This window comes from Cibotium barometz, chromosome 8 (assembly GCF_041138505.1).
Source record: "Cibotium barometz isolate CiBa-2024 chromosome 8, ASM4113850v1, whole genome shotgun sequence".
Taxonomy (NCBI): Eukaryota; Viridiplantae; Streptophyta; class Polypodiopsida; order Cyatheales; family Cibotiaceae; genus Cibotium; species Cibotium barometz.
In genome coordinates, this window is record NC_141053.1 from 16,620,360 (window position 1) to 16,634,186 (window position 13,827).

The 13,827-nt window shown below is 44.5% G+C and overlaps 1 protein-coding gene across 4 annotated transcripts in view; it reads left to right on the top strand.

Annotated features, from left to right (window-relative positions):
* LOC147635970 (uncharacterized) overlaps positions 1-13,827 on the top strand; it is a 69,487-nt gene that overhangs the window by 39,933 nt on the left and 15,727 nt on the right. For all 4 annotated transcript variants that reach the window (XR_015266478.1, XR_015266479.1, XM_086801390.1 and 1 more), the window contains exons 11-13: positions 2,241-2,309; positions 2,412-2,506; positions 7,042-7,108. Coding sequence is in view for 2 of the 4 variants with exons in the window: in XM_086801390.1 (XP_086657516.1) it covers positions 2,241-2,309; positions 2,412-2,506; positions 7,042-7,108 (231 nt within the window). In the remaining 2 variants the exon portion in view is untranslated. The remainder of the gene's footprint in view (positions 1-2,240; positions 2,310-2,411; positions 2,507-7,041; positions 7,109-13,827) is intronic.

Below are 13,827 nucleotides of genomic sequence, written 5' to 3' on the forward strand. Positions count from 1 at the left end.
CATGCAATAACTACAACATGCCCTACACAATTTAGGTAAATGCGAACTCCCAAGTTGGGATGGCCTGATGATAGAATTTTTTTGGCATTTTGGAATATGCTAAAATCTAAGCTGCTTTTTATGATTAATTGTTGTCATTTGGGGGTACCCTACACAATATGGTTTTATGCCCAAACGGCAAATAATAGATAGCACTGCCAATGCTTACATTTGGCATTGAATGTTGGAGAGAACACATGTTCTCATGCCATTTACCATTGCACGGGTTCCAAAGTCAAAGGGCAATCATGTAGCTGAAGTGTGTAACGGCGTGTGAACACTCCTTATGAGTGTACTAGTGTGTGAACAGCTTCTTAGGCTTTCACAATCATATTTAGAAGACAACTTTCAGGTCCTTGTGATGCCATTTAAGTTAACGAATGCCTTGGCCACCTTCAGCAGAACGATGTCTTAGATCACTGGCTTTCTTGGATGATATCTAGGTCCATAGCAGGACCAAAGGGGAACATGGAAAGCATGTGAAGATAGCCATGTAGCTGATTGAGGTCTTGTTGTTGCTTCACACTTGGAAAACAAAGTTCTTTATGAGTTGGGAAACGTGATTTTGAGGATGGGATTTCTATGGATCCGAAGAAGATCAAGGCCATTGTTTTGTGCAGATGCACATGAGCTTCGCGGTTTTCTTGGGATGATTGTCTTTTACCAATGTTTTGTGGAGATCTATACAAAGGAAACCAATCCTCTCACAGAAGCTATTTTGCTAGACATCGATTCAACAGGCCTGTTGTGAGAGGCTCGAGGTACTGATGTCTTTTGTTCTAATTCCCTGCGCCGGGAATTTGGATGAACATGTCAGTGTTTTCTGCGACGCCAGTCGAAGAGGCTTTGGAGCAATGCTACAACAACATGGGCACCTTGGTTCCGATGAGAGCGGAAGGCTCCATGGTGTCGAGTTACAATATTCTACGTATGACCAAGAGCTGCTTATAGTGGTGCATGCCCTTTGGAAGTGGTGACGCTAATTGCTTGGTTCGGAGTTCCGGATCTCCACGGATCACCAGTCACTCAAAGTCTCAGACACTTGCTCACTCAGTCACAACAGGATCTTTGTCCACATCAACTTCCTTGGTGATACTTTCTCTCCCAACTTGTTTTTTAGATTGATTACGTCTAGGGTAAGGAGAATGTGGTAACCGATGTGCTTAGTCCAAGGCCACCTCTAGTGCAGATATGGAGAGTTGCCCTAGTAAGTACTAATGAGAGACATGTATGCTGAGGACTGAGACTGCAAGGTTCCTTGGAGCAAGTGCACATAGGGCATTGCTTTAGAGTACAACATTTGCAGTGGATGGTTGTACTACAAGGACTGGCTATGTGTAGTCAAGGGCGGTGGTTTCCATCGAGTGCTTCTGTAGGAAGCTGTGATGTTCTTGAGAAGTTGTCTCGTCTCTGCTTTTGGCCTCACATGAGGTATGGTGACCTTGCTGTACAGGAGAGCTAAAGGTGTGAAAATGGCAAGTTTTTTTTCCATTATTGATGTCCTGTGGAAAACAGAGCTGAGATGGCAGTAGGGAGCTGCTGAAGATGGAGGCTATAGGCTGCTGCAGAAAAGGGAATACCTGCTGCTGTATACGTAAGATAAAAATGGGGAGGTTGTAGAACCAATCATTTATAAGCTCTTCTTTTTGCTTTTAAAAAAAATGACACTCGGATACGAGAGTACCATGGAGCAGATGAGCCATTGGATGAGTGTCACAAGTGAGCCACCCAGACCGGTTGGAGAAAGCCTGCATTATTGTTAGAATAACCATGCACCAGAGCAGAGTTGTGATCTTTGATGCCCATGGCAGCCAATGTCCCTGCACGAGAGATGGTAAAGCTTAACGAGCCAGATTGCATGCTGTTGTTGTTCAGCCCACAGATGAAGGTGGAGAGCACCAAGCAAGTTGTCAATGATGTGATAATGTGTGGGTTTGGTGACCACCATGCCCACCTCCATTAGTTCTTGCAAGGGGGTTCCCACAATCTCAAGAATGGCTGAGAAAAAGACCTCGGGTGTTAGTGTGTCTTTTTGACAGAAGAATGTTCTTTTTTTTCTCTCCTTTGGTTGGAGATATCAAATGTTCAACATTATTCTCTTCCTATATCTAGTTATGTGGATTTTTGAGCTAAAGGATACACTCTTTTTTTTTTCTTCTTTTTTTCTTTTTTTTGGGGGTGTTTTGTTGGGCCTGTTGCAGCTAATGCATCAAAATAAGAAAGGCCGGAAATTGGAACAAGAGAATAAGATTCTGAAGGCTGACGTGCAGGTAGGAAAAAATGGAATTTGCAAAAATATGATTGGCTAAGCTGTATTAGTATTGATTATAGTAATATGGGTCTCTCAAACATCTTGAGATTTGTGATTGCAGGATCTAAAATGCTCACTAGAGGATAAAGAGAATATAAGACAGACAGAAGTATCGAAGTTGAACGACTTAGAGAAGAAGCTACAAGATCTAAGCAAGTAAGACACTGGTCCCAAATCCCAAGTCAAAGTTTTCCTTCAAGAATTGCTCATGCTTTAATAATGTAATCCATAAAGGCCTGCGCCAAGGGTATTGATCAACAGTATGGTGAACTATGGTTGGTAGTTGGGGATAAAAGTGTTGCTTCTTCATTGTGTGATTTTCTTGGCTAAACAAAAACTTTGAATGATCATAGCAAATTATACAAAGATTTGTGATCATCCTAGAGCAAAGAGTTACCCACACCACCCCCCCCCCTCTCTCCAACCCCCCGTGGCTCTTCCTGGCGTGTGTTGCTTCTCGCCTTTCTTCCTACATTCTCTTGCCTTCTCTTCCTCTCTACACCTGCGCTCCATGTCATGGTCCCCCCTACAAGTAAACCATTGGAATAACAATGAAATAATTCACACATGTCCACATATCCGATAACTCTCATTCTAATGGAGCTCCCACAGGGAACTATACCATGCGATCTGTCCCAATCTTGAGACATTTTGACTATTGTCAGGCAATCTTATCCTCCGCTAGCTCGCTCATCATCAGAGGCTAAGATCCTGGGATCCAAACAATCAACCAACCGTCCAGCTAGCAGACCACAACCTAACTCAGCAAAGAAAACATTTGTGAAACCATGCACTGATGCTTTCTAAACCTATGTCCCCCAAACATCTAAGTTAACGGTTATAAACCACAATTAACATCACATAAAAGGGTACCAACACATTTAAACACTTTATAACAAATATACATCATATTACGAAGTCTTTCTTAGTTACAAAATGGAGTGGGACCATAAAATCACTTCAAATCTTCCATTACAAAGGACAAATCATGACTCTTCCAATCCACATGGACGTTTAACTCTGAATATATATTAGTAACTGAGACACACGCCTGTCCTAGAACTGTCCAAGTCCCACTGCCACCAGGTTCACATGATCCACGAGATCACTCGGTTGCGCCTTCACTCCTAGCTTTCGCACAAGTTTGGCATTAACAAAGTTGTGAGTGCTACTAGAGTCAAAAAGGATGTGCACAATCTCCCCTAATACCAACTTATACACACATATCAAGTCGTTTTAGGATTGAAGACTACCATGCTGAAAACACATTCCATGCAAGCCCCCTGAGGCAAGGGAGGCTAGAGAAGCGGGACTCAAGGAGAAACTAGGAGCTCAGGATAACGTAGTTATACCTTAGGAACTCTAGAGGTTGAGGACTTGTCGTTTGTTCCACATGAGCCAAATCTTATATTGGATTTCAGGGAGAGGAAGCTTAGGAATAAGTTGATCCCTGAGTATAAGATCAAGTGGAATGATAGGGTGGTAGTGGACTCAACTTGAGAGACAGTTAGTTTAGAGTGGAGATTCCCTGACTTTGTTTCCTAGAGCTTAGGGGTGGAAATATGTTATGTACCTAACACTAATTCTGAGAGTAGGTCCTAATCTGGACAGGGTTGGTGAGTCCTAAGATTAGGGAGAAGGCCATAGGCATGTTACAGATGGTTAGGGTTCATTATTAGTGATAATCCATGGTTACTAGCTATTTATAGTTTTATTATTATTTTTAGTGATAGTAGTCACCATATAAGTGACTTGGGTTATTGAGATTCATTTAGTCATATTTTTCTGATGGTTTGTGTGTGTCCAAACTCCTACCATGGACACTCTGGTATGGGATGCCAAGGATGATTGGCTTGGCTTGTGGGGAGTGGAACCTTAGCCCTTGTCTTAGGGGAGATTGCTAAGGGAATCTACGGTTGGAAGGTGAGTTTTCCTGCACCCTTCTATATATTCTAACCTTGTGTGTTTAGCTTGTGTATCAGGTGGTCCTATGGGGGCTTCACACACGGTGGCATGGAGAGTCATCATTCAGCCTAGTCACAGAGGCGGCTTGAGCATTATTGATCCTTCTAGTACCAAGACCATTGTATCCATAGGATGACCTAAGCAAGATAACCTTAGCAACGTATGGGTAGTTGGTTGGATGGTTAGTTTAGTTCCGAAGAGTGGAGGTTATAGACTTCACAGGGTTGTGAGCAGCTCATGGATGGATTGCATGATTGACGAACCTAGTTCCATACACTGCCGAGGTCGTGAGGGACCACCTAGTTTGGATGATTGTGAGTGGTGGTTCTAGAAGACCAAGACAACTTGTTGATAGTTGTGGTCAGGACATGATGGTATGTATCATTCAAAGAATTGCATGGTTTAGTGAGAGTAGCGTGGTGCTAGGTTGACCTGGAGTTCTAATCATGGCATATAAATGGAGGAATGGTTGCAAGGTCCGGTCTTAGGCAGGAAATTGTTGTTCCACCTTAGACTTTTATACCTAAGGGGTGTTTTACATGGTATGCCCAGGTGGTATGGGACACTAGGACCTATTGTTTGAAAGATCTCTTGATGCTTCCATGTTCTTAGATTGGGATGCTATGTGCTTTTATGAATAGCTAACCTTAGGTGGTTCTGGAGGCTCTAGTTCTGATCTAAGGTAGACATTAAGATAATGGATCCTCTTGGGTGTTATGAGCATGGCATTCACCCCTCTGGGATCTCTCGCCACGATGATTTGTTGAGCCAATTAGTGCTTGAGAGCAATGGATTCATCACATAGCATCTCTCATGATGGCCAAAGTGATGTAAAAACTTATACTTGTGTACAAAGAGATCCCCTTAGTTTAGCGTGAGAGAGAAGAAAGAAAGAAAGAAAATTATATTAAGAGAAGTTGAGGACTTCTAAGTCTGTGATTGAGTGTCTAAGACGGGTGGGTTGTGCCCCTAGATAACCTTGCAACAACTATGATTTATAGACTTTGTGATGCGTAAGCATGAGGTACCCACATATGTAAGAGGTGCTCAAGGTGTGGACTTGGTCCCACATAAGCACTAGATGCTCCAAGGTGTGAGCTTTGTTCCATGGAGGCATCTAAACCCTTGATTTTAGGAATCAAAGAGGGTTTTACCTATTGCACAACACCGTCCACAAAAGCCTATGCAAGTTCCTCAAAGAACTCCACCAATGCAACAAGTGTGGGTACGAAAAACACTACTCCAAGCACAAGGGTACTACTGAAGAAATACCACAGCTTGGGTACCCAAGTGCATAACAAAGTCCCCTAAGCTTGCACAAAGAAGGAAGCCTTAACACCAAGCACATCGGGCACCAGTTTATAAGGTTCATAAAAAAAAGGTGCCTGTACCTGTGCTTCAACAACAAGGATACTATGATGGTAATTCCATCATATGGTTGCCAAAATCGAACAATGTGAAGAAAACCTCACCACACCGACTTCAACCCCAACAACTTCACCTAAAATTTGACAAGAATGGAGACCCAAGCAACGACAAGTAAATCATTCAACAACTCTCGTGCATTCAGCACCAACACAAGAGCTTGTGTGTTGAAGCAAACAATAAGCAGTCTTCCCTACTGTCTTGACAACATCTGAGCAACAAATTCAAGAATCAATATCCACATTTGTAATGGAGACTTATGAACGCATCAAGGGCAAAATAACAATGCTCTTGTCACCCCTCCGGATGTGAGAAATAAGTGCATAGGATGTTGTTGCTCGCAAGTCATGACCTAGCTAACCCATAATTTATTATTATTTTTTTAAATATCGGGGTCAAAACCTGCAATCTCAAGAGTTCAGGTTTCTCAAGAAACCATAAAGTGTAAGTAAGCAAAGAATTAAAACTTCACGGATTCGGTGAATTGTGCTTCTAGCAGTGGAAGAAATTTGTATATGCATTCCTTGAGAACTTGGTCTATACGCAACAATGTGGGTGTAACCAATCCGAAGGGTTCACAAGCGACTATTAAAAATAAAGGCACACAGTTTAACCACGTAACACCACAAGAATCCAACACCAAACTGGGACCGGAATCTCCCTGTGCCCCCCCTTTTGTCATATTACCAAGGAGTATTTATATGTTACAAGGTTTTAGGGTCCCACACATGGAACAAGCCAGGTTATCTAGAATGCCATGTATAAAGTCCCAAAAGAAAGCACAAGTCCATGGATTCCTATAGGCTATGAACCTCAGGGAATCCATAAAACATAAGATCATGTCTTCAATCTCTATCATCAAGCACATAGACTGTCAATGTTGAGGTTCGGGCGGCGGCCAGCCAAGAAAAATCTGCATAGCTCACATGTAGCTGTGATGAGGCTCGGTTGGCGGCCAAGCGATACCAGTCAAGAGTATCTCCACAGGTCCATGGTTTTGATACCTAGCGTGTATCTGGCTTTTCAAATCTTCCATGGTGCCAAACTGGTTATGACCTCCCAGGATTGGTGTATTTATGCCGAGGCAATGTACGTTTATTTTTCTTCCCAAACAAAACAAGCCCCCACACCACCACCCCCCCACTCCCCCCCGCCCCCCCGCCCCCCCCCGCCTGCCTTGCCCCTGACACTTAAATAAGATTCAAAATCTAGGAGTCAAAGGTTACAATTTCAATCTTACAAATATTATATTTTATGTTTGCTTTCTTTGTAAAAAATCAATTCAAATTCATTCATTGCAGGTCATTTGAAGAAAGCAAAGCTGTATCTTCTGAAGTGGTTCTTGAACGAGATAAATACAAATCTTGTGTAAGTTTCCTATGTTTCTGCTCCTCTGGTTCTTGAATAAGATATACATATGATATGCACTTTGGATTTCAGTGGGACAGCTTAGGGTCTCATAACACATGCTCCACATTGAGGCATGCCATCCTATGAGGTTGTGCAACATAATATGAGAACCTATTTGAGGGCTGGATGCCCTGGTGGCTTCATGTATGGGCAGGCTGCCCATGGCATTGGTCAAGTGGGAGGTCCACATTAAAGCTCCACCCAAAAACCTGCAAAAGCAATGCTTTAGCATATTAACTCACTAAAAACAGCATACAATTTAAAAAGCATAATAGGTGATAAGAAAATAACATCCAGAAAAGCATACAGCGTTAGCGAAATGCTGTTTGCTTTTTTCTCCCTCCATATGTACATGCAATTGCTTCTTTTTCCCTCACAACAAACCAGCATGCAATCTCTCTTTCATTCCAGCACTGGCATCTACTTTGCTCAAGTGCCTTGACTTGTAGGAGACAATCACTATGGGTAATGTACACAACCAACGTGAGCAGCTGCTTCTGGACGTAATGAGGGAGCACTACTGGGCAGTCCAATATGCAAGGGGCCTCAAGATGATGTGTTGGCAATGGAGGCTTCCCCAACATCATTCACTCTTGAGCATCTGTTGGCATACATGAATCAAATCTCTTACTCGCTTGTCATCAGCAGTAGCAGAAAATTGATTCCAACAGCAGCAGCAATCACTTTATTTTTTCCGAGGGAAAATTTCCTTCAATTAGTTAAAGAGAAAACAGCCACAAAGGGCTAAGTACAACCACGAAGGGCTAAATACAAACTCGCCTCATATAAGGGCGGGAAACAAGTGATCATAAGGGGGAGAGATGCTTCTCCTCCGGCTGGCCGCTCTATGAGGAGAAGGCTATTTCATAAAGGCAAGGGGGAGAGGAACAACCACATAGGTGGTCTGTAGTGCCAAATGGGGTCACCGCCTCTATCAGTGAGGAAAGGGCTAGGCCTCCAAAGTCTCAAGAAGGCTTCCCAGTGCTTCCGCATGTGGTCAGAATCTCCCTGCAGCTTCCCACATTGACCGTGGAGGGTGTGAATGATGTCGAACCATATGCTCCTGATGGTCTCAGTCGGCGGAGTGTGGGTATCCTTGATGGCCTCGCTACATCTAGCATGCTAGATGTGCCAAGCTGCTATGCTACTGCAAATCTCCCAGCGCTAGCATGAGCCTAGACGCCAAACACATGCAGGTGGGGCTGTGAGTGGTACTACTACATACGATGGTGGGAGACGTGAAGAGCATGGCCTCTCCCATCCTCCTCGTAAGTCCTGACCACTCTAGCCTCGGTGGCCAAAGTGACAGTATCCCAAGTGATAATCCGGGTCGATGCCCTGTCCATAGCGAAGATGCAGAGAATCCGCTGCCAAATCTGCTGAGCCTTCGGGCATTCCCAAAGGCAATGTCGTTGAGACTCTTGGGGGTGGCTGCACCTCGGGCAAGTTGCTGGCCGCCCTCCGACTGCCAGCCAAGTACTGTCAAATCCGCAAGAATCTCCTCGTAGAGCGCTCCTGAAACAAGACTCGAATCCCAAAAAAAAAAAAACCAAATAACGTGAAGGGGGTGCAGGCCTGACTCACCACCCAACCATGACAGCCGTGGGCAAAACCCACAAGTCTTGGCTGTCCCCACCGAGCTAGGAGCTGAGCTAACTAGCTAGACGTACCGACCAATCTCTACCCGTGACGTCCCATACCGCCACGGAGCTACCCTCTCGCGGGTCTCGAGACTGCTGTCGGCCTCAGTTACATGAAGCAGGTGCACGTCTGTACTAGATCCAGGCTCCTGACCATAGAGCTCTCACAAAGACTCGTGAGACTCTATGAACAACTGACTAACCTTGGCCACCCTTTTATAGGCTCTTGGCCGGTCACCAGGCGTCACACTTAGGCGCCCACCCGTCCATACTTGGGTGCCCGCCCGTCAATCTATCCCTAGCCCAGCTCGCCAATCAGCCAGCTTCCCCAAGCCTCGAAGCTAGTCTTGTGTAGGTGTTGCACATGGTAGATACACTCTGTGCACTTGACATACTCCCCTTCCTCTAAGAGCTCACTCTTGAGCTCAGTAAAAACTAGGGTAGTCTCTCTGAAGGGTAGTCAAAGTCTCCCATGTAGCGTTCTTCTCAACACGATCCTTCCACTTGATCTTGTATTTTGTGAGCAGCGTATTCCGCAATCGTCTTTCACGAAATCCAAGAATCTTTTCCGGTTCGTGTGGGACAAATGTCATATCCTTGACATCTATGATTTCTTGAGGAGTAACTAAGTGGTCTGTTCCACCCAGTGCTTCCTTAAGTCTACTGACACGAAATACGGGATGAACTTTCACATGAGAAGGCAAGTCCAATTTATATGCAACTGAACCAATTCGTGTCCAACGAGGATGAGCAACTTGAGGTTGATGCAGAGATGGTGAGTTTTATGAACAATCTAGGACCATCCTTTGCTAGAGCGGTGGTTTTGAGAGAGGAGGCGACGAAATTTCCTCTCATGTGGTGGCAGAGCTATGGAAGACAAGGTCTTCCAAAGCTGACTCATCTTGCTCTCCGAATCCTCTCGCAGGTACTCTTGACTCTTTCACAATTGCATCCATCTTTAAAGTTTAATTCATTAAGGGTTTTGACTCCAAAATCGTATCGTGATTCGTGATCGTAGGATTGTTCTGTTGGTGCTTGTGAGCGCAATTGGAGCGCCTACTTCTTGGTTCACACGAAGATCCGCAATCGACTTAGTACCGCTCAGCTGGAGTGATTAGTGTATTGCCGAGCTAACATGAAGCTCGTGCGAGATTATCATGCTTTGGGGGCACCCAAGTAGGTATATTTAACTGTCGTACGTCTTTTGACACATATCAATATAATTAAGTCATTTCTTGTGGTTTTGACTTGTCGGATTTTGCTTTTCCACAGATAGATCCGACCCGTGTGAAGATGGTGCCAACCTCTACTGAGGACGACGTGGAGCAGCATGTCAAAGACGAGACAGATATTATACGACTCCTTCATAGAGAGTTGGAGAGCATCGATCGCCGTGTCACAAGGTCACGCGCACGGGCTTTGGCGATACCTTTGCGTGAGGAGGCTGCAGATTCAGAGAGCGCTAGATGGAGGAGCATTTGTCGGGGGAAGCTGCCTGTTGGTACGCAGCGGACTCGAGCGAATGAGGCTGTCACTCTCATTCATACTCAGAGTGAGCCAGGAGATGATGATGTAGCACATGGATCTCATGATACATCTTTCACATCATCACATGTGCTCGTGATGGCAGAGCCTGAGTATGACGACGAGGGCAATGTCCTGACAGATGGAGACTTGCTCTCTTCTGGTGCATCGTCGTCATCATCATCATTTGATGAGGAGTTTTGACTCTTAGATCACATTTCATTGTGGAGTCTAGACTCTGGACTAGCCCTTATGGGCCTTTTGAGGACATTTCTATGATGTAGTGTTGCAGCTTGCTATGTAGTATGTGCATTGTATTCAGTTTGTTTTGATGCATTTGCAGCCTTTTAACATGGATGTGAGTCGAGACTTTTGTTGTGTAAACACTGATTCATCAGTTTATATAGAGTGTGCAAGGAGCCTTGTGACGCTACTTGTGTAACCCTTCCCACAAAAGTTACACGTCCATTTCCATGACTCCGAATTACCGGTAGGTTTGTCACTGGTGGTGGTATATAAGGCAAAAGCCTTATGCTTGTCCTTTCCTCCGGACCTCATTGCCAAAGTCTAAAGAGAGAGAGAGAGAGAGCTTAAGAGAGGGAAAGAGAGCTTGAGAGAGAGAAAGATAGAGAGAGAGGCTAGAGCCTAGCCTCTAGGTACTAGGTAGTAGGCCCTAGAGGGTGGGACTTGGGAGAGGGAGAGAGGTAGGGGGGAGAGAGAGAGAGAGAGAGAGAGAGAGCTTGAGAGCTTGAGCCTTGAGCCTTGAGCCTTGAGCCTTGAGCTTGAACCTTGAGGCTTGAGCCTTGAGAGAGAGAGAGCTTGAAAGAGACTTGAAAATTGAGAGCATGAAGGATGAGAGAGGGAGAGAGCTTGAGACTCAAGAGCATGAATGATGAGAGAGGGAGAGACCTTGAGAGCTCTTATACAAGCATGGAGGTGAAAGGGATCCAAGGCCATGGCACATGCCCAAACGGCTACAACAAACGGGTGAAAGAAACAAGAGAAAAAACGGGTGCAAAAAAAACGATTAAAAACGTGCAAAAAAAAGGTAAAAAACGGCTAGTTTTTTTTCAATAGGACCGTTTCGCATTCGTACCGTACCGTACGGTACGAAACGTCCGTCGGCCAAAAAACGGTTCGCCAACGTTTCGCTCCGGTCGTTTCGTCCTGTCCCATACTTTACGTACAGGTGCTGCGGTACGCGTCCTGCAGACAACTATGGATCTAATGTCCGGAACCTGTGGTTCACAAATTTTGTCATTACGGAATAGTAAACCATTCCGAATCATCCAGTGGCCTCCTACAGCCTGAATGGTAGGCTGCTCAGTCATCGAGTCTTGGTCAATCAATGAGCTCCCGTCCTGGATCCTTTGCTAATATAGACCAAAATAACTATCTGTCACAAAATTCCTTACAGCTTCTATTTTTCTACTGTTCATGTGTGGCATGTGGAGCCTGACATGACATACATGTATGACTCGTGTAGCCTGACATGGTCTGTCTGTGTGTCATATGGAGCCTGACATGACAGTACATGTATGGCTGGTGTAGCTTGACATGATAGTACATGTGTGGCTTGTGGGGCCTGACATGGTGTAAATGTATGGCCATGGAGCCTGACGAGGGGGCTTGCAGCCCATGCAATAGATTTGAGGGAGCATGCAGCCCAAGGAGATGATGTACATCGACATGCAGCTCGTGGGAATGATGAGGGGTTTTCAGCCCATTTGAGAGATGCAGATGATCTTCATGCATTGTTGGTGGTATCTCCACCTTCTAGGTATGCTCCTGCTCCTAAAGTTCCATCCAGAGTGGAGGGTGTTACGCGGGAAATCAGCCCTAGATCTGGGCATCATCGCCAATGTAGGCATGACGAGGAGGATGATGTATTAGAGCGTCGGGATGCCCGTCATGGCAAGAAGGCCAAAGAGTTCAAATGAGGGGACAAGGACATTAAATTCGAGAGCTATAATGGAAAGTTGGATACTACGAAGGCACTTGATTTCATAAGGCAATTTGAAATAGCCTTTTGCACTGAGGAATTTACGGAGAAATCTATGCTCAGGCATGTGGGTATGCATCTTAAAGAGACTGCAAGTGATTGATGGACGGCAAAGCTTTTGGATAGGACAGCTGCCTGTACATGGAGTGCTTTCAAAGAGCAATTTTATGATCAGTTCCTTCCTCCTCACTTTGAGAAGAATGTACGAAAGGAATGGGATTGGCTAACACAGGATGAAGGCGAATCCATTTCTTCCTATGTTTCAAAGTTTTGGCGGATTCTTCTCAAGCTCACACCCTTCATGACGATTAGTGAGGACGAGAAGAAAAGAAAGTTTGAGTCAGGGCTGCAACTAATCATTCAAAAGAGCCTTGCAGTGTACCCCCACAACACTTTACAGGAGCTCATATACTCAACAATTATTTCTGAGGAGTTGCATGGCAAGGGAGCATCAAAAAGACAAGAACTTAGGTCATACAAGGGAAAATTCAGAGCTGGAAATGAGCAGAAAAAGGGTGGACAGCCACCTAAGTTTGTCTCATGAGTCCAAGGATGCAAAAGGGGGACCCAGAAAAGAAGCCGGGGGGTTGATAAGGCTAAGTTCTTCACCTTATTGTTCTCCAGTTTACTTGTGCAGAAAAAGGATGGGACATACAAGATGTGTGTTGATTATAGGGCTCTTAACAAGATTCCTATCAAGAACAGGTTTCCGATTCCCCGAATTGATGATATTCTTGATAAACTTGAGAGAGCTTCTCGTTTTAGTCGCATTGATCTTAAGAGTGGTTACCATCAAATTCGAGTGGTACCTCAAGATGTGCACAAAACGGCTTTTCGAACATCATTTGGATTATATGAGTATTTGGTTGTGCCATTTGGACTTACGAATGCTCCCGCCAGATTCAATAGAATGATGGACAAAATTTTTAGACCTCACCGCAAGTTCACAGGAACTTTCTTTGATGATATTATCATTTTCTCAAAGAGTGAGGCTGAACATAAAGAGCATCTTGCCATTGTTTTTGAAGAGCTAAGGAAACATAAGCTTTTCATCAATGGGAAGAAGAGTGAATTCTTCTTGTCAGAAATTCACTATTTGGGGCATATTGTTTCCAAGGATGGAGTACGCATGGATCCCGCAAAGATTCAAGCAATCAAGGATTGGCCAGAATTGTAGAATGTGCATCAAGTTAGGAGCTTTATTGGTTTATGCTAGTACTATCGTCGATTCATTCGGCACTTTGCTTTCTTAGCTTCACCGTTACATGATCTAACGAAGAAGAAAGTAGCATTCCGTTGGTCGGAACCTGAAAAGACAGCTTTGCAGAAGTTGAAGGATGCCATCATATCAGGGCCAATTCTTATTATTCCAGATTTGCATAGGCCTTTTGTGGTCGAGTGTGATGTGGAGATTGCTTGGAGACTGTTTTGAACCAAGAGGGACATGCAGTGGCTTTTGAAAGCCACCGCCTGCAACATGCGGAATTGTATATGCAGGTTTATGAGAAAGA